Source organism: Ctenopharyngodon idella, chromosome 2 (assembly GCF_019924925.1).
Source record: "Ctenopharyngodon idella isolate HZGC_01 chromosome 2, HZGC01, whole genome shotgun sequence".
In the NCBI taxonomy this organism is placed as follows: Eukaryota; Metazoa; Chordata; class Actinopteri; order Cypriniformes; family Xenocyprididae; genus Ctenopharyngodon; species Ctenopharyngodon idella.
In genome coordinates this window covers 32,226,909-32,247,323 of record NC_067221.1, presented here as the reverse complement: position 1 = coordinate 32,247,323, position 20,415 = coordinate 32,226,909, and the positions used below count along the sequence as shown (strand labels likewise).

The following is a 20,415-nucleotide window of genomic DNA, read 5'->3' as shown; positions in this document are numbered from 1 at the left end:
CCAAGAAAACACACCTGAACCAGCTAATCAAGGACTAATTAGGCATACTAGAAACTTTCTGCAGGTGTTTCGGAGCTGGTTGGAGCTAAACTCTGCAGGACAGTGGCCCTCCAGGACCGAGTTTAGACACCCCTGAGTTAAAGTGTCATTGCCCAATTACAGAAACGTGCACAACTTGTTCACTAGTTCTAGACTTGTGCTGATAGGACCTTTGACCGATTTATTCGTTTAAAAACAAAAAAACAAAACAAAAAAAACAACAACTTTATTTTAACATGCAGCTTCAGCCATGAGGAACCCCATCCTGCTGTCACCAACGGAAGCAGAGGCAGAGAAATATATCAAAGATTTCCTATGCTTGGCTCCAGGGAGGGTGTAATTGTTTATGTTATTTAAATAGTATATTTGTATGTTATTGTAAGGATTGAGTCAACGGACTGAAGATCCATCTGCAGCTCAAGTCAAGTTCACAGACAAATTAACAGCAAGGATGAGCCAGTGGCAGAAACAGTGACAGGCAGTGATCCGGGTAGGCAGCAAACAATCAGAGTCCCAAGGCAGGCAGAGATCAGGGCAGGCAGCAAACATACACAATCCAGGAACAGGCAAGGGTCAAGGCAGGCAGCAGAGAATCAGAAATGAGTAACAGTCCAAGGTCAAAGGAGATGGAGGGCCAGGTCCATGAAGCGGACGAAGACCTGGAGACTGAGGCAGGGCAGACGGCCCGGACGGAGAAGGCTGGACAGACGGCCCGGGCGGAGAAGGCTGCACAGATGGCCAAGGCGAAGAAGGCTGGACAGAGGGCCATGGCAGAGCAGAGGACCACCACAGTAGTGCAGACTGGCTTGAAGACCCCCACGGCAGAACAGATGACCACCACAGTAGCGCAGACTGGCTTGAAGACCCCCACGGTGGAACAGATGACCACCACAGCAGTGCAGACGGGCTTGAAGACCCCCACGATGGAACAGATGACCACCACAGTAGCGCAGATGGGCTTAAAGACCCCCACAGCGGAGCAGATGACCACCACAGCAGATCTGGTAACACTGGGAACCAATACAGATGCTCAGGTGAATCTGAAACATAGAGGCTCAGAGAGGTTCGTTTTGGCCACAAGGGCCTTAAGACGACGGACAGGGAACTCAGGAATGCTCTCCAAGGATCTGACTAGAATGTTCTCTCTGGTCATGTTGCGGCAAACAGGCAGTTCTGGTATGACCTTTATGGTATTGTCGAGGCAGACAAGAAACTTAGGGACGACCTCCGTGGTCACTTCTGGGCAGACAAGGAACTCCGGGACGACCTCCAGGGTCGTTTCTGGGCAGACAAGGAACTCTTGGATGACCACTGTGGTCCTATCAGGACAGACAGGAAGTTCATAGCTTACAAGGCTAGGCTCTGGGACCGGGGCAAACTCGGGAGTAGACTCATGGACAGAGGTGGACTCAGAAGTGGAGTCATGGACCGGAGCGGGCCCTGGAGCAGATTCATGGACTGGAGCAGATTCATAGACTGGATCAGGCGTGGCGGCCATCTCGGCTGAGGGCTCAGGCGTGGCGGCCATCTCGGCTGAGGGCTCAGGCGTGGCGGCCATCTCGGCTGAGGGCTTACAGACAGCCACCTTAGCCATGACAGGACAGGACGAAAGTTCATAGACGGCCTCCCTAGCTGTGACAGGACAAGGTGAAAGTTCATAGCTGGGTACCACTGACACCGCTAGAGGGTCTGCAGCGGATGCCGCCACATCTGGAGGTTCTACAGTGGTACCATCGGAAAACAGGGAGGAATCATAAATGGCCTCTGTGGCTGGTTCTGGGCAAGACAAAAGTTCACAGACAACTCTGCAGCTGGGTCGGGACAGGATGAGAATGTGTCGCTGGACGCCACCACTGTGCAAGTAGCTGAAACAATCACCTCCGCTTCGTGAGGTTCTGCAGCATATGCCGCCACCTCTAGGGAAATTGCAGTGGGAGTAACTACCTCCAGGAGTTCTGCAGCATAAGCCGCCACCTCTGGAGATTCAGCGGTGATGTACGCGGCCCAGATACACCATAAGGCGACCCCCATTATGGGGAGCAATGCAGACAGGGGAATCAGTTCAGGAGCAGGAGGGCTAAAATTAATTGGTTTGGGGAAACCAGCTGTACGTACTGACACCAGCAGTGAATCCTCCACGCTGGATGCCAACCTCTGACGCTTGATGTCGGGTTCCCCTGACCGAACAGAGGAGGGTTGTGGTACGACAACCGCAACAAGACGTGACTCTGGGGTGTCAGACATAATGTGGTGAGACTCTGGAAGATCAACTGTGACTTGACTTGGCTCAGGGAGATCAACTGTGACTTGACTTGGCTCAGGGAGATCAACTGTGCCTTGATTTGGTGTTGTTGTGGCCGCCACTTTGTGAGAGTGTTCTAGCGCGGCTGTTAGATTTACTATGTTTGTAAATCTATAGGTAGATATCTAAATTGATATCTAAATTGTCATTGCTGTCATCCCTCTGAATTAAGCCTATACATGCATGCATGCATTCGGTGGAGGGGTGCGATTTTAGAATAATAATCGAATAGTTCCCAGTGATCATTGAATATTATTTTTGCTTGAAATGCCCATCGCTATAAATTACTCACCCTCATGTCGTTCCAAACCCATAAGACCTTCGAAAAACTGTTCTAACCCCTGACTTTTATTAATACTATGAACAGACTGTTAAAAAGGGGTTCCTGCTATGCTGATTATAAAGTTGAACCCAATTATCTCTCTGTCTTTGGTTAGGAACATTTTTACGATTCCCAGAGTGGTTCTGGATTTCTTGCCTGGCGACTTAAAACCATTCAGAGTAAGACTAAACTTGAGTGCACAAAAATGAAAATGCAGACAGCAGGAGGAGGTGGTCCAACACAGGAGAGGGAGCTGCCTCAGACTGGTGATCAGTTGGATGAAGAGTATTGTAAAGAGTCCATATCCTTGATGAACCACACCACAGACCGAGAAATTGTCCTGCAGAAGATGGAGACCTTCAACTATAGACAGCGCCTCATCCACAATCCTGATGAATCGCACACGATCCTCACAGTGTTTCCAAGGCTGCTGGACACTAAAGGGCTGGTAAGTATTGGCATCCTTTTTTTCAACTACAATTCATATCTGTAAACTTAGTATATGATTGTCAGAAGTTTCTGTTTCTGTTGCTGCAGGTAGCTCAAGATTTTAGCCTTCTCTTTGGTCCACAAACGGCTGCCAAACTGCTGGAGAAGTGGCCTACATTCTATAAAGAAAAGGTGATCAGAGAAGCAGAGAACCTTACTACCACCTCAGTGCTCCAGAGTTTGCTGAAGTCTGCTAGGAATCAGTACAATGATGAATCTTCAGAGGATCACCCAGGTATTCATTTCACAGCACTGATGTGACAACAACACAAAAAAAAGGAGGAAATAAAAATCACTGTTTTTGTTTCTTTTTAGAGTGGGACAGTGATATGGCATCTTTTCTGCTGCTTCTGCATATTCTGCCACCACAACCTTGTAAAAAGAAAAAAAATGAAAATCAGTGCAGCTCAGGCTATGGACCATCTAGTTGTATTTCACAAGGTATGTACATGAGCTACAGTTAATTTTTTTTTTTTTTTTTTTTTTTTTTTTTTTTTGGTGGGTAGCACAAACTACAGGATTTCCATGGGGCACTGAAAAACATTAAAAGTCATGAAATGGATTTTGTAAAAAAAAAAAAAAAAGGACTTAAATGGCATCATACACAGGCAGAGTTTGGAAAATAGCCTCTGGCTGGTGTGAAATTGCCATAACACTGGATGTTTTCTGGATATTCAGTCATGATCAGTGAATGCACATTTATTAGGCTGCTGTCTCCCACTGAATGCATGCGGATCTAAAAATACTGTTACACGTGCGTTTTCTTTCACAACTCTTTACATTCAGTTAAGACAAAAAACAGCTTTGTTCACGATGATATACTGTGATGACGATTATGATGCATTTTTGTGCATATTGGTTGGTTAATGTGAAAGAAGTCTGTTCCGGCTCAGAACAACCATTTCTGCAGTTGAAATGCACGGAACTGGGACCGCTATTCTCTGCGGTTTCGCTTCAGATGTGTGCGCGCCATGCAAACAATGCACAAGTAATTTCCTTTCCTGTGCTTAAATGGTGTAAAATCACATTAAAAAGTGAACACAGGAATCGTTTAGGAATTGAAATGCATGTATCTTTTTGAATATCCAGTTCTTGAAAATTTGGAACCATTTTGTGATACCCAAACCTACTCACGAATGTTTCATTTATTTGAACAAAAATACAATAAAAGCAGTTTTATTGTGAAATATTTCAATATACAGTGGGTACAGAAAGTATTCAGACCCCCTTAAATTTTTCACTCTTTGTTATATTGCAGCCATTTGCTAAAATCATTTAAGTTCATTTTTTTCCCTCATTAATGTACACACAGCACCCCATATTGACAGAAAAACACAGAATTGTTGACATTTTTGCAGATTTATTAAAAAAGAAAAACTGAAATATCACATGGTCCTAAGTATTCAGACTCTTTGCTGTGACACTCATATATTTAACTCAGGTGCTGTCCATTTCTTCTGATCATCCTTGAGATGGTTCTACACCTTCATTTGAGTCCAGCTGTGTTTGATTATACTGATTGGACTTGATTAGGAAAGCCACACACCTGTCTATATAAGACCTTACAGCTCACAGTGCATGTCAGAGCAAATGAGAATCATGAGGCCAAAGGAACTGCCTGAAGAGCTCAGAGACAGAATTGTGGCAAGGCACAGATCTGGCCAAGGTTACAAAAAAATTTCTGCTGCACTTAAGGTTCCTAAGAGCACAGTGGCCTCCATAATCCTTAAATGGAAGACGTTTGGGACGACCAGAACACTTCCTAGAGCAAACTGAGCTATCGGGGGAGAAGAGCCTTGGTGAGAGAGGTAAAGAAGAACCCAAAGATCACTGTGGCTGAGCTCCAGAGATGCAGTCGGGAGATGGGAGAAAGTTGTAGAAAGTCAACCATCACTGCAGCCCTCCACCAGTCGGGGCTTTATGGCAGAGTGGCCCGACGGAAGCCTCTCCTCAGTGCAAGACACATGAAAGCCCGCATGGAGTTTGCTAAAGATGGTGAGAAATAAGATTCTCTGGTGTGGAGAAAACCAGGCACTGCTCATCACCTGTCCAATACAGTACCAACAGTGAAGCATGGTGGTGGCAGCATCATGCTGTGGGGGTGTTTTTCAGCTGCAGGGACAAGACGACTGGTTGCAATCGAGGGAAAGATGAATGCGGCCAAGTACAGGGATATCTATATATAAAATATAGGGATATTCATTATATATAAAATAATGAAGGAGTGGCTTCACAACAACTCCGTGACTGTTCTTGAATGGCCCAGCCAGAGCCCTGACTTAAACCCAATTGAGCATCTCTGGAGAGACCTAAAAATGGCTGTCCACCAACGTTTACCATCCAACCTGACAGAACTGGAGAGGATCTGCAAGGAGGAATGGCAGAGGATCCCCAAATCCAGGTGTGAAAAACTTGTTGCATCTTTCCCAAAAAGACTCATGGCTGTATTAGATCAAAAGGGTGCTTCTACTAAATACTGAGCAAAGGGTCTGAATACTTAGGATCATGTGATATTTCAGTTTTTCTTTTTTAATAAATCTGCAAAAATGTCAACAATTCTGTGTTTTTCTGTCAATATGGGGTGCTGTGTGTACATTAATGAGGAAAAAAAAAAATGAACAAATGATTTTAGCAAATGGCTGCAATATAACAAAGAGTGAAAAATTTAAGGGGGTCTGAATACTTTCCGTACCTACTGTATAATAACCATTTTTTGAATTGGAATTTATATAAAATTATAATTTATTCCTGTGATTGAAAGCTGGATTTCCAGCATCATTACTCCAATTTTTATTTATTTATTTATTTTTTATTTTTTTTTTGTAAAAACCATAATATATTACCATTCAAAAGTACATTAAAAAAAGCTAAGGTTGTGTATGGCATTAAAAGGCATTAAAAATTAAAAACTTAAATTAGATTTAATAATACTTGCAGAAACCCTGAATTAATAAGAATATTATGTAAATTGATATGTAATTTTTTCCCCACAGTCAATCAGCAGCTTAGAAGAACACTTGGGGAAACTGGAGGGACATCGCCAGCCATATCTCCTTGCCTCTGGAACTCACAAGTTGGCCATCAGCAAATACTACATTGTGATTGACAAGATGCTCATTCCATGCCAGGGAATCACGTTGTTGGCAACCTTTGATAAACTATTTAAAGCGCACTTCGTTTTCAGTGTAAGCTATGATGACGCTCTCAGCAACATGTACACATTCCTCCAGACTATGGTCTACAGTATAGATGTTGACACTACTAAAGGCAGTCCAAAGGTGAAGGAACTGTGAGCCAAGCTCTTGAACAGGAACAAAGAGTAAGTGAGCAATGTTTAAGAGTTACATTTTCAGAGCATTGCATAATGCACCCACTGCGTTAATTCAGCACCTCAAATTTTTTCATGGCTTATATCCGGGCAGAAAATTTGTTCTTGGTTGTGCTAAAGAAGAGTGTTCACTACAGTTTAAAGGTTTTAGAAAGCATTTAAATAGTTGTCATAATACTGTTGACATGGACACAAGCAGTGATGTTCTGTAAACGACACATCAGTCAGACTTTGGTGTACGGAGCTCACAAGAAGATGCCTCTGAAATGGACCTAGATGTGATAAATCAACCTTCAACATCTCATGTCAAAAGACCAGGCAAAAGATATGTACTTATAGCAAAGTTACAGGGCAGTGGTGTTGCCAACAGTCATCTGTTGTTGAAAGTATGGAGGAGTATGTTAAAGTAATAATGGATGGTTTGAATAAATTAATATATGTCTTACGGTATGTCTTATGTCATTGTTTTATATTGTACCAGACGGCTGCATCATATAGACTGCAAGCAGCGGGTATGAGCTTTGTTTTATGACATTTAATGTTGAACAGGGTCATTGTACAGGGTATTTTGAGTGCCATGTCCCTGGCTAAATTTAATGTAAAGCCCTGTTAAAGGAAAAATAATAAAATGTATTCATTGCAGCACTTGGTCTGATTATTGGGATGGTAACACTAATAGATGGTAACTGTTGTAACTATAGTGTAAATCCCAGTGGTCTATGTAAATACTCAACATTAATTTAAATTTTGCTTGAACGTTGAAGTGTTGACCAGGTCAACAAGTTAGCTTTGAACACTGTTCTGATCATCTATTGTGATGTTAAAATTTTACACTTTGAGAGTTTGTTAGTTAACACTGTCAGAGTGTTAATAATGTTAACTCTTTCAAAAGTGTTAATTTAACACTTTACCAGTGGTTCCCATATATACTCTGGGTGAGTGTTAATTTTAACTCTGAGGGAGTTAAATTCACTCTTTAAAATTTGCAGTAGTAGACTATAACTCATCAACAGCTGTAGTTCATTAAGACACTGACAGACGTTAAATTTGCACAGCATGTGGAAAGATAAAGCCAACTAAATCCAATCCCATAAAATACATAAAATATATTATAACATATATCTCATCAACAATGGTGATTATGCTAGATTTTTTTCTATTAAAAAAAAAAAAAAAAAAAAAAAAAAAAAATCTGGATGGTTTTGATTCATATAAAATTCAGAATAACTCAATAGAATCACAAACAGAATCCTCACAAATATTCCGATGTCATTTGTGCATGAGTTCAAAGGATGATCATTACAGCATTTAGCTGGTGGTAGACAATCAAGTATTTACATTTATTCATATAACAGATGCTTTTATCCAAAGTAGCTTACAAATAAGCAAAAACCCAAGCAACTGAAAACAAATTTCATTAAAAAAATGTATATTAGCAGTGCTGCAATATAAAATGTGTACACCAGAAAAACACAAAGTTAGTGAAGAATTGTAAATACAAAACAGAAAGAAAAAAAAAACATATATATTGTTTGTTCGTTTTACTGCTAATAAGAAGCATTTATTTATGGTTCTGAATTATTGCTCATAGAAGAGTTGTGTAATGGTCTCAGAAGGTCTGTTGCTGGCTGAAAAATCATTCCACAGTGGGAGAGAGTGTAAAGGTTCTAGTACAGTAAGTGACTGCGTCTGGTTTCACAGGTGAAATCATGCATCATTCGCTCACTGACCACAGAGGGTGTGCAGGAAGGTGCTGATCCAGAAGGAGTCCAGAATCTTGTATCTTAAAAGGGAAGCTTCGTGTAGCCACAGGAGAGATACAATTGCAGAGGCTTAAAAGCGCTAACTGGAAGGTCAATTTCTTATTATATGAGCGAACGGGAAGAAAATCATTGTACATAAGCAGCGAGTAAAGGTGGACTTGCAGGTGTGGGATGGAATTATCAATCCTAGATATTGTAGATTGTGACTTCTTGAGTGCTTACAGACTCCTGGATATTGTAGATTGTGACTTCTTAAGAGTGCTTATACAGACTCTGAGGAACCCTCATATCCAATGAACCACAAACTTCCCTCTCTCTGGCCCCTCCTGCCATCACCGTTCTAACCCCATGAGACTCTGTGGACTGCACTACTTCAGTGTTAACAATTTGAACGGCTCCAGAGACACTACCTTGAGCCTGCACAGACCCTTTAGTTGGCTGCTTCTCAACAAGGACTACACTCTGGTAGTGCTGCATTTCACGTTTGGCAGTTCCACGCAGGGTAGCATCAGAGCTCTTCTGCTCCTCTACTAATAGGTTCTTTTGAATGCCTAGGACTGAGCTGGGCGTCATCACCAGAGTATGATGGGGTTCCACCACATAAATGGGGGTGGCAGGGGCATAGTAAAATGCAGGCTGCTGGTCTAACAGAGTTGGGTTAGGAACCATCACCTGCTCATGGACATACATTCCTGTAGAGGACGTGCTGCTTGCCTGCTGTCCTCCTGCAGCATGAATAATGGCGGAAGATTTTCCTCTCTCCTGAGAATTTAGTAGACCAACTGTCTCCTGTACGTCGACATCTTTGTGTGTGGTAGACAGGACCGGTTTGGAGGTCACAGCAGTGGTTGTGGTCATTTCAAGTTCTATTGTAGAACCACTACAGATCTCAGCTAGGGTCTTGAACCTCAGGCCAAGGTCATCAAGGAAAGAAAGGTTATCATCTTCATGCGTGAAACTGCAGATGTCCTCAAATGAGCCCATGCAAGATTCCTGACCCTCGTATTCATAGACCTTCAGACTGTCTCTCATATCTTGCTTCCTAACCGTATAACCTGTTTTCTGTAATAACAGAGAAATAATGTTGCATTTACTGATCCATTCATATACAACAATGACCCAAAATGCATTGCCAAAATACATAGTACTGACCGTACATACTATACTAAAGGGTTAGTTCACGCAAAAATGAAATTTCTGTCATTAATTACTCACCCTCATGTCGTTCCACACCCGTAAGATCTTCGTTCATCTTTTTTGATGAAATCCAAGAGGTATATGACTCATCCATAGACAGCAATATAATCGCCACTTTCAAAGTCCAGAAAGGTATTAAAGACATCGTTAAAACAGTTGACATGACTGCAGTGGTTCAACCTTAATTTTATGAAGCGACGAGAATACTTTTTGTGCTCAAAAACAAACAAAAATAACAACTTTATTCAACAATCTCTTCTCTTCCCTGTCATTATCCTTGCGCAGTTGCCGCAGTAAGCACACTGAAGGCTTCTGTGTTTATGTCCGAATATTAGCCAAAGCTGCGCACGTGAGCAGCACAATGCATGCGTGTGATGCTGACGCAGGAGCCGGCCAATAATGAGTCTGCGTTCTGACGTAGAACCTGGAAACGCTGGAGGTAAACAACGTATGAGAATGACACAGAAGAGAAGATATTGTTGAATAAAGTTTTTATTTTTGTTTTGTTTTTGCGCAGAAAAAGTACTCTCGTCACTTCATAAAACTAAGGTTGAACCACTGCAGTCACATCAACTGTTTTAACAATGTCTTTAATACCTTTCTGGAACTTGAAAGTGGAGATTATATTGCTGTCTATGGATGAGTCATATACCTGTCTCTAATTATTATTATTATTTTTTTAAAGTTTAAAGTTAAAGTTAATCATTTATTATTATTATTATATCTTAATCTGTAAAGTATCATATTTTAATACTTTCTCAGTGGTGTTGCTTCCCTTAACAGTTTCATTTTATTGCTCGTCATGTTATAATTGTCATGAATTTTTTTATTTTAGTTTATAATTTTCTAGACTACAAGTGGTTTCAATCAAATTTGCGTTGCATGTCAAATGTCACAATCCCATACATTGTGATTAAACACAATAACATAATTGGATTGTAGCTGAAACTGTGCAAAAGAACAATAGAAACTGGTTGAGAAAGACCCAGAGTGTCTGTGGAACAGCAAATAGTCCAGATGATATGTGAAAAAATGTTCACTTTTTCATTAAAGCATGTAATTTGGTACACTTTGGGGCCCTGAACATTTTCAGAAATGGAGCCATCACAAAAATGCCCTGTGGTTATCATGGCAACCATTTTACTTTCTGACATAACCAAATTATGTATTTTGTATCATAACTTCTGAATCAAACATGATAACACAGAAAAGGTGATGTCTACCCCTATGTTTTGATGGTCAAGGAATACAATGATACCATATAAAACATCAAGCCCTGGAAGTGACAGTGGAAACGCGATTGGCCCTGGCACTAGCACGCTCTCCTTTGGCCCGACTGTGGGATCACCAGCTAATGTCTCCATCACAGTCTCCTCTACATTGACACAGAGCTGTGCACTTTAAGGAATGCAGCCACAACTTAGGAGTGGACTAGCTTGCATGTGAAAGTGTTGACCACAATGGTCTCCAATCGCTTGGGTCCATCCAACCCCAGACTGAGATGGCATATTTGGTGCCACCTCAAGTGCTTATCCCCAACAGTGTCCTCCTTGGTACACTGCTCTTTTGAGGTGCTGCACCAGTGCATCCTTAGATGAGGGGACTTGTTCCATTCCTCTTCCTTTCTTTGTGAACAACGCAAGACAAGCTTGATCGATGTTGAGTTGGCTGCTGGTGTGATCATAGAGGAGAATTGTGAAGTGGTTCATAATGGAAATCACCTCCTCTGGAATGCTTTTTGGAGCCTTTGACAGGGCATTGAAGGCTTTCTGCAGTCCAGGTATCCCCTGCTGTCTTCTTGCCCATGGTTGCAAATGTAGATGCAGTGTTACAACCAGTGAAGGCATGGAACACAGGAAGGGCCTTGGATTTGTCAGGACCCAGAGATTTGGCAGTCTCATGGGCAGGTATGTAACTGAAGTTCTTGCCAGTCCCAAATGCCACCCACATCTCCTCAATGACCAGCTCTGACACATGTGTAATGGCTAGGACCATGACATCTGTGTCCACAGTGCACAGGGTGATCTTTTTAAATCCTTTTCTTGCAGAATCTGTCATATGGAGTAGCAATCTTGTATCTGCCTCTTCATGTATGCAAGAGGCAATCTGATTTGATTCTTGTGCAGGCCAGTGTGCCATAACAGAAACTGGGATCTTTCTTGGGTAACACTTTATTTTACAGTGTCATTGTTACATATGTTACATGTAGTTACTCCAGTAATAACTAAAAAATATGCATAATTACATGCAACTAACCCTAAACCAAACCAAACCAAACCCTAATCCTAACCCTATAGTAAGTACATATAGTTACTTAATATTACTCAATACTTAAATGTATAATTGCAGTGTAACAAAGACACCTTCAAATAAAGTGTAACCCTTTCTTGCTGTCTCATGGTATACCAGTTGTCAATGGTGACAAGCAGATTAGCAGATAGTTGATTTAGTGTACTGGTTGTAGGCCCATGTCATCAGGATGTGGAGACTACTGGCAATTACAAATCCAAGGCCCTTCCTGTGTTCTATGCCTTCACTGGCTATGACACAGTATCTGCATTTGCAACCAGGGGCAAGAAGATAGCATGGGATACCTGGAATGCAGATGACATGACAACAAAGGCCAAATCCCCCCAACTAAGGATGTACTGGTGGCAACAGTCTGGGGTTGGTTGGACCCAAGCATTTGGAGACCATTGTGGTCAACTCTTCCACAGCCAAGCCAGACCATCCTTGAACTCTTAAGCTGTGGCTGCAAGAAAGGCTGCTGGTCGGCACTGCAAATGTAAAAAGCTTTCTTAAAGTGAACGGCTCTGTGTCAATGTGGAGGAGACTGTGAAGAAGACTGAAGAATAGGTTCAACAACAAAAACAACAACAACAAAACAATCAAACAAACATGTTTCTAAAATAGATTTTTTGAAGTAAATCTTTGTGCCTGACATTCTTTTTAAGCTATATTGCTAAGGTCATATTGATTATTCTACTCTTTACAGTCACTGTATTGTCAGGGTTAATGAATAAAAGAATTAAGCTTTTGAAACTCTACACAACATGCATGAAACAGACATGATATTATAAAGTCTAGCTTCTCAGATACTGTGATTTCCTTCTCACGTCACTGAATTCACCATTAACTATTCACCTGAACAGTTTATGATGTTTTATATGGTAATCACTCAGTGATTATCATTGTAATCACTGACCATCAAAACATAGGGGTGGGCATCATCTTTTCAGTGTTATCATGTTTGATTCAGAAGATATGATACAAAATACATAATTTTATGGCGGAAAGTAAAATGGTCACCATGGCGACAGGAGGCGTTTTTGTGATGGCTCCATTTCGGAAAATGTTCAGTGCCCCAAACTGTACAAGTGTACCAAATTTTTGCAAATCAAGTTTTGCACATATCAGGAGACTCCTTTGAACTCAATGTGGCATTGATATTTAAGTTCTTAAGCTGTGTAAAATTGATACTTACTTGAGAATAGTAGTTGCCTAAGAAAGCATCAGACAGTGCAAGGCCATCATAGGTGTCAAATCTGCTAACTTCCTCTTTTCTTTTTGCATGCACGTACCCATCAATCTGACTCTTGTGGTGATGATTTGCATCATTATGCCAATCATTTTGGTAGAAAAAGGACCAATGTGAGCCTTCTGCTCTCACTGCACCAACTTTTACATCAATCCTCTTCCGAGCGTCCACAGTACTGAGCTTGCTGCTATTATGCACTTTTGACACCGGTAAGAGCGGTATTCCCTGTGGGGCAGAGTACATTTTTTATGCCTCTGTTAACAGTGCCTGATACATTATTCACATATGAGCACCATGCAGGGTCTTAAATTAACACTTGCTTAGTGCCAAATGCAAGCAAAAATCATCTTCGGCAAATAAATTATATTACCAAATCACTTTAACTTGATAAGAGTAATAGCTTGAACCTTGAAGGTGTAAGCGATGTGCATGATTCAAATGAAAGTGAAACCATCTAAAGTAAACATCAAAACTTCAGACCATCGGAACCTAAAACATACTACCACATGTTTGCTCTAAAATTAATTTAGGACGTCTGAAGTTATTTTTTTTCCTTCCAGAACACCATGTGGCCACACAAGTAGAATATTCCTCACATGAAGCAACCACAAATGGAACAAAATCTGCACAGTGACAGATCATCTGTGAAGGTAACCTATGGAAGTAAAATAGTGCCATATGTTTTTGAAACAAAAAGTATGTTGAATTGCACTAATTGAAAAAAATATGCATTGCATTAACCGTGCTTACATTTTAATTCATTGTATTTTTATGGCTTGCATTTTTATGGGCTGAAATTCAACATGGTTGTATATTTAAGCTGTGAATATTTCAATTCAAAACATTTCACACACATTTTCGTTGTTAAAAATTCAATAATCCATATTCACCTTTCAGATTTCAAGGCCAAAATATTCATTCTGTTTAAAAATACAATCTCTAATATTAAGCAGGCAATATGCGGGCCATTTTATTTCACGTTACAAATTCGCGTCCACAAATTCAGTGGTTCAAATTTCAACATTTCACATCCGAGAACTGCAGGAAAAGCAGTAGAGTAACGAGCATTATCTCCATCTGCTGTCAGTCAACCTCACCAGAAGGTGGTGCAAGCATGTGTTGACGAAGAGCAGAGCAACAGAGTAAGTCATTAATTTCATTCATTAAAACGGATTTACATTAACGGAGCAAGCGGTAAGTGTATGTGTGATGATTATCAGGGCCAGTATATGCATAAAAGCTGATAAAGACACAAAAGTTGTATTTACATTTAATTTAATGTCTTCACTGTTACTTTCCCTGTGTAGCCTACATGTAAGCAGCTTTCCCCTGCTGAAAAATCCAGCTAAAACCAGCCTAAGCTGGTTGGCTGGTCTTAGCTGGTTTAAGCTGGAAGTAGCTGGCTTTAGCTGGTCCCCCAGCCTGGCTTAGCTGGTCAAGCTGGTTTCCCAGCCTGGGTTAGCTGGTGTTCAGCTGGTTTAAGCTGGTCTCCCAGCCTCCCAGTCTCCTAGTTAACCAAAACCCCTCTAAAACCAGCTATGACCAGGCTGGGAGACCAGCTAAAACCAGCCTAACCATCTTAAGCTGGTTTTAGCTGGATTACAGTGAACAAGATCATAACGTTATTCCCCGATGCTAATGTACAATTCAAAGGTTAAATCTGAGGTAGACATATAACTTTCCTTAACTTTATATCATGGCGCTGTGATGCAGTACTGGGGTTTCCCCCAATAGGTCATACTCCAGGATTCCCCTGTCGTCGGGACATACAGAACGCTTAACCTTATCTTTATAGACTAAATACAGTGATATGAAAGACCACCAAACTCGCACCTATACTATACTATATAAGCTACTACAGGCAAGCAGGTTGACTCAGAATATGGACGTAATGTGCAAAGTTTGACGCTAAGCATTTCCCAGTGAAATACTGGCATAAAGTTGGCTTGACATTGGACGGTCCATATTCACAAATTTAGGGACCGTCTCTAAAGTTACATACGACATTGTTATACACATTTCTAACTAAAATATCATTTGAAGATAGTGACTTACAGTCATAAACTGTAATGTGCTCGTGTAGGTGTCAGGCATGATGCACACCTTTTAGATTTTTTATATTTAATAAAATAAACCAAAAAAAAAAGAAGCTATTTTTTTACTACCTCATAAGCTTATATTTATTTTAATATCAACAATCTAAAATTATGGTATATGGTAGATTATTGATATTTAATAAAATAAACAGTCAAATCATGTGTAAATATTACTATTTTTCACTACAGCATGAGCTCATATTTATTATAACAGTCTAAAAGTTATGCATCACACCTACATGAACACTTTACAGACTGTAATTCATTCTCTTCAAATACTATAGACTCAGAGCTTTAAATTATGGTATATTTTGTGTATGAGCATACAGTAGGCTAAGTGAAATATATAATGATATTATGACTTGACAGTTTATTTTATTCAATATCAAGAATCTAAAAGGTGTGCATCATACCTGAAAACTACATGAACACTTTACAGTTGGTTTTATGACTGGAAGTTATTCTCTTTAAATGCTATTGAAGTTAGAAATCTCGTATGTACCTTTAGAGACGGTGCCTAAATTTGCGAATATCATCCAATGTCAAACCAACTTTATGGCAGTATTTCACTGGGAAACGCTTAGGCCGGTTTCACACCGCAAGCGTCAGCGGCGCGTGAGCGTGAACTGCCGCTGCAGAGACGCGCGAGTATTCATAAAGACCACCAAACTCGCACCGTATTGAGGATGTAGGTTATAGGCTACAGGCAAGCAGGTTGACTCAGAATATGATCGTAATGTGTAAAGTTTGACGCTAAAGGCCTGTTTCACACCGCACGCGTCAGCAGAGCGTATTTTTTTTCGGCGCCCATGTTAACAGATGAGAGCATTCACACCGCACGCCGAGGCTGCAGGGCAGCGCGTAGCAGGAGCAGAGCAGAAGCAGCAGTGCCGCGATCGTTTCGGCGCTGGGTCTATTTTTGCTGCGCTGCTAACGCTCAAATAAATTGAAAGTACACCTTTGGACAAAATAAATATGATTTCACACAAAAAGTGCTCAAAATGCACAGAATAAGCATATCTAGTGTGTTTTAACAATTAGAGTATGTCAGGAAAGAAAATTAATATTAAAAAAAATATTTATAGAAGTTTTACTCATTTAAACTTGTTTTTAATTATTCAGTTTAGGTTAAAGTATGGTGTATTATAAAAAACTAAAGTAGTGGCCAGAAAATATGATACATAAACATTATTTTAGTTATTACACAGACAGCTATATAGGATCTACACTGTAGCTATTTAGTCTATAAAGATAAGTTAAGCGTATATGTCCCGACGACAGGGGAATCCTGGAGTATGACATATTGAGGGAAACCCTAGTACTGCAGCACAGTGCCGCGATATAAAGTTAAGGAAAGTTATATGTCTACCTCAGATTTAACGTTTGAATTGTACATCAGCATCGGGGAATAACGTTGTAATCTCTTTCACTGTAGAGAAAGCTGCTTATGTAGGCTACACATGGAAAGTAACAGTGAAGATATTAAATTAATTGTAAACTTTTGTGTCTTTATCACCTTTTCTGCATATATTCTGGCCCTGATAATGATCACAAATACACTTACCACTTGCTCCAATAATGTAAATCCGTTTTAATGAATTAAATTAATGACATGCTCTAACTGTTGCTCTGCTCTTCGTCAACACACGCTTGCACCACCTGCTGGTGAGGTCGACTAACAGCAGATGGAGATTATGCTCGGTTCTCTACTGCTTTTCCTGCAGTTTCCGGATGTGAAATGTTGATATTTGAACCACTGAATTTGTGGACGCGAATTTGTAACGCGAAATAAAATGGCCCGAATATTGCCTGCTGAATATTAGAGGTTGTATTTTTAAACAGAATTAATATTTTGGAAGTGAAATCTTAAAGGTGAATATGGATTATTGAATTTTTAACATTGAAAATGTGTGTGAGATGTTTTGAATTGAAATATTCACAGTTTAAGTATACAACCATGTTTAATTTCTGCCCATAAAAATGCAAGCCCCCAAAATACAATGCATTAAAATACAAGCACGGTTAATGCAATGCATTTTTATTTTATTTTTTTATTTTTTATTTTTTCAAATAGTGCAATTCAACATGCTTTTTGTTTCAAAAACATGGCATTATTTTACTTCCATAGGAACCCTAGCAATATTATGATTGTCGAGCACCTGTAGATTTAGATCACCAAAATAAACTGTTTTGTTAAAAAAATTCTCTGAAAATAGACATTTCATTTGGTTAATTATGCTTGCAGGCAAAAAGACATTTGGGTTGTAAAAGATGAAGAGACTGCAGCTGAAAATTTTGTCATGGCTAGTGCAGTTCAGGAAAAATAAATAAATAAATAAATAAATAATAGGCATGTGTAATTATTAGGTTTTGCAATTTGTGTAGTTGACAGCGAAGAGCAAACATTTCTGCAGCAGCACTCTTTACTCATCTAACACAAAACACAGGAAATGTAAATACAGTATAATAATAATTATATATCAAAAAGTTGAAATTATTGGGGTCCAAGCAATTTGTAAAATTACCAAAATTGTCAAAACTGAAAACACAAATACTGCTGATTTTTGTTGATACAATTACATTTGTGATATACAGTATATAAACAAACAGTTCAAAAGTTTAGAAATTTTAATCGCATTGGAATTTGCTGATTTTCGCATGTGTCCTCAAAATGTTTGTGTAGTTTTTTTTTTATATTTTGCTGACAAGATACAGGCTAATTAGTCATATGGACAACATCTAAAATCTGCTAAACAGAATCTGCTAAATGAAATCTGCTAATCATTGCTAATACAATGATATGTACAATAACAACTGCAGAAAAAATAACATTACAATGTCCAGAAATCAATAAATTTATTGACACAGAAGTCATGTTTAAGGAGAGAGTTTTATCCTTACATCTACCATACAATACAATATATTGTTAGTCCCGAGATTCTTCACGTCAGTAAATAAATACATAGATTCGCATTGAATTTGTGTACCTTAATGTTCTGGTGGTAGAACTTTCATTTAGTGTGCCAGAAAGTTAGTGGGTTACAATCCGCCTTTGTATAATTAGGTTTTTTATTTTCTCTCATTAAAACCAAAGATGTTCATCAGTGATTGTATATCAAGAGCAGGGGCATGTTTGTGTGCATTTTGTTTAGTGATTTCACTGGAACGAATAAAGAGTCTCTGCAACAGCATTAAGGGATAGACTGAAGCACTCGTCTGTGTGAAGATTATGCACAAGCCACAAGAAAACACAGTTGCCTTCTGCAATTGATAACAGCGGCAACGAACACTCAGCATAATTTCAAAAACAACACATTCCAGTGCCCGATCGCCTCTTATTTAACAAGTGAACGAAATTAAAACTCTGCTGGTCAACTGGAGATTGTTTGTATTAGGTACATCCGTGCCACGAGATGTTTCAAAAAGTGGTGGGGACAATATCGACCCTGGCAAAAAGTGGTGGGGACATGAACCACCCATACCACCGACCCACCCGTAACATGATGCCTATGAATACACATGAGGAGCCCTACTGATGCCACAGAAACAGAAACCAAGCAACCGAAAAAAAAAAAAAAAAATAGTGCTGGTTGTCTCTTGTTACCGTCACGGCTGGTTGGGACAAAAACTCTCATTAACATGACAGAAATGCCTTTAATCGCGTGTCTCTATTGCGCCATGACTGGCTTCTGTCTTGTACTGTAGTGTTACATACCTTGTCCTCTCCCTGTCCTTCAGTGTTATATACTATAAGATGCTCTTTAGCATCAAATGGGATGGTCTTGAAACCTGCTGCAACTCCTGCACCACCACAAAGGCAGAACAGCAGCAGAAGAGGCACCACTGCAAACACAGACAAGTCAGTTATCAGTGTTCATTCAGCACATCAACTGTAATCGTCTTTAAACATATCCACAACCTCACATAATTCTTATATGTAACTCTTATATTTACTAATATGTATAGTTGTTATTTGAAGTGCTTATTGCTTAAAGAGCTTAAGTGAATGGTTTTGGATAGAGTATCCTTTAGATTGACAGTGATGTAGGGCTGGAAAAAAAGAAAAATAAAAGGCAACACTTTAATTTGATGGTCCACTTTAGACATTCTACAAACTGTAAGTAACTTTGCAACGGTTCAAATTGTTGAATAAAGTCTTTATTTTTGTTTTGTTTTTGCGCACAAAAAGTATTCTCGTCGCTTCATAACATTGAGGTTAAACCTCTGTAGTCACATTGACTGTTTTAACCATGTTTTCAACTACCTTTCTGGACGTCAAAAGGTGCAATGACGTTGCTACCTATGTGTGGATCCGATACCATCGGATTTCAGCAAAAATATCTTAATTTGTGTTCCGAAGATGACAGAAGGTCTTACGGGTGTGGAACGACATGAGGGTGAGCACTTAATGACAGAAATTTCATTTTTGGGTGAACTAACCCTTTAAATGAATCACTAATTGTTATATGTTTAATTCATGTTTATAAAAAAGACGCTTCAGAGCGTGACATCATTTTACGACAGTTGTAGTGTCCAAAGAAATTTTGCATGCCCAAAGTCTAGCGTGACCACGGCTTTAGGGTGCAAACAGTTCCAGTGCAACTGAATTTAGACTGCCTACTACAGGTAGTCTTGGGTTCTGTACTGCGGTGGACTCCCAAGTAGGCATGACAGCTTTCACATTACCAATTTTTCAAGCGAACCTGTGCTCTGTTTCGAATTAAATTGTCAGTGTGAAAGCAGTAAAAAAAAGTTTTTCTAGGAAAACACACATTTTACTTTTAAATTATGATGCAAGCATTTGACAAACAGCACATCCTTACAGCAAGAGAGAGATTAAATGTTGCTACTCACACAGAAGGAGCAGCAGTCCCAGCAACATTATAAAAACACCAGATACTCCAAATCTAGAGACCGTTTTTTCTGGCAAGCAAACTTTTGATGTGTCACATGTGCAAACGTCTATCCGAAGCATCTGACCAGCGCAGATCTTCCCCTGCTGGTCACTCACATCCACAAACACATGGTACACACCAGGCCATAGTGTTGTTTCTGATCTGAATATTACTGTAGTGTCTGAAAATATGATGTTAAACATGAAGACATAAATAAGATTCATGCATGATTAATGACATTTAAAAATTATTACTAAAAATGTTTTAGTAACTAATTGCACTGCTTCTTTTATTTCACTTTCTTAACCCTATTCTAATGGGATGTGGGTAATGTAATAATTGCCAGAGCTTCTGCAGGATTTTAATACTGTCCAAAAAAGACCATTTCAGGACTTGTTTTTAACTGCGTTATTGTGCTTGTAAAGAGATGTCATTGAAAATAACCT

The 20,415-nt window shown here is 39.7% G+C and overlaps 1 protein-coding gene and 1 long non-coding RNA gene across 5 annotated transcripts in view; one reads left to right on the top strand and one right to left on the bottom strand.

Moving 5' to 3' along the window:
* Window positions 1-3,248: 3,248 nt before the first annotated feature.
* LOC127506535 (uncharacterized) overlaps window positions 3,249-20,415 on the top strand; it is a 100,942-nt gene continuing 83,775 nt past the window's right edge. Inside the window, exons 1-3 of one of the 2 annotated variants that reach the window (XR_007928008.1) lie at window positions 3,249-3,387; window positions 3,468-3,593; window positions 6,146-8,230. This is a non-coding gene — a long non-coding RNA (uncharacterized LOC127506535). Of the gene's footprint in view, window positions 3,388-3,467; window positions 3,594-6,145; window positions 8,408-20,415 lie in introns of both variants that reach the window. The other variant, XR_007928009.1, reaches the window with a different exon arrangement.
* Window positions 7,788-20,415, bottom strand: part of LOC127506268 (desmoglein-2-like) — a 38,744-nt gene continuing 26,116 nt past the window's right edge. For 2 of the 3 annotated variants that reach the window (XM_051882592.1, XM_051882601.1), the window contains exons 11-14: window positions 19,929-20,150; window positions 18,790-18,917; window positions 12,925-13,203; window positions 7,788-9,305 (exon numbers count right to left, since the gene is read on the bottom strand). In XM_051882592.1, coding sequence (XP_051738552.1) covers window positions 8,496-9,305; window positions 12,925-13,203; window positions 18,790-18,917; window positions 19,929-20,150 — 1,439 coding nt within the window. In that variant the 3' untranslated portion in view covers window positions 7,788-8,495. The remainder of the gene's footprint in view (window positions 9,306-12,924; window positions 13,204-18,789; window positions 18,918-19,928; window positions 20,151-20,415) is intronic. The other variant, XM_051882607.1, reaches the window with a different exon arrangement.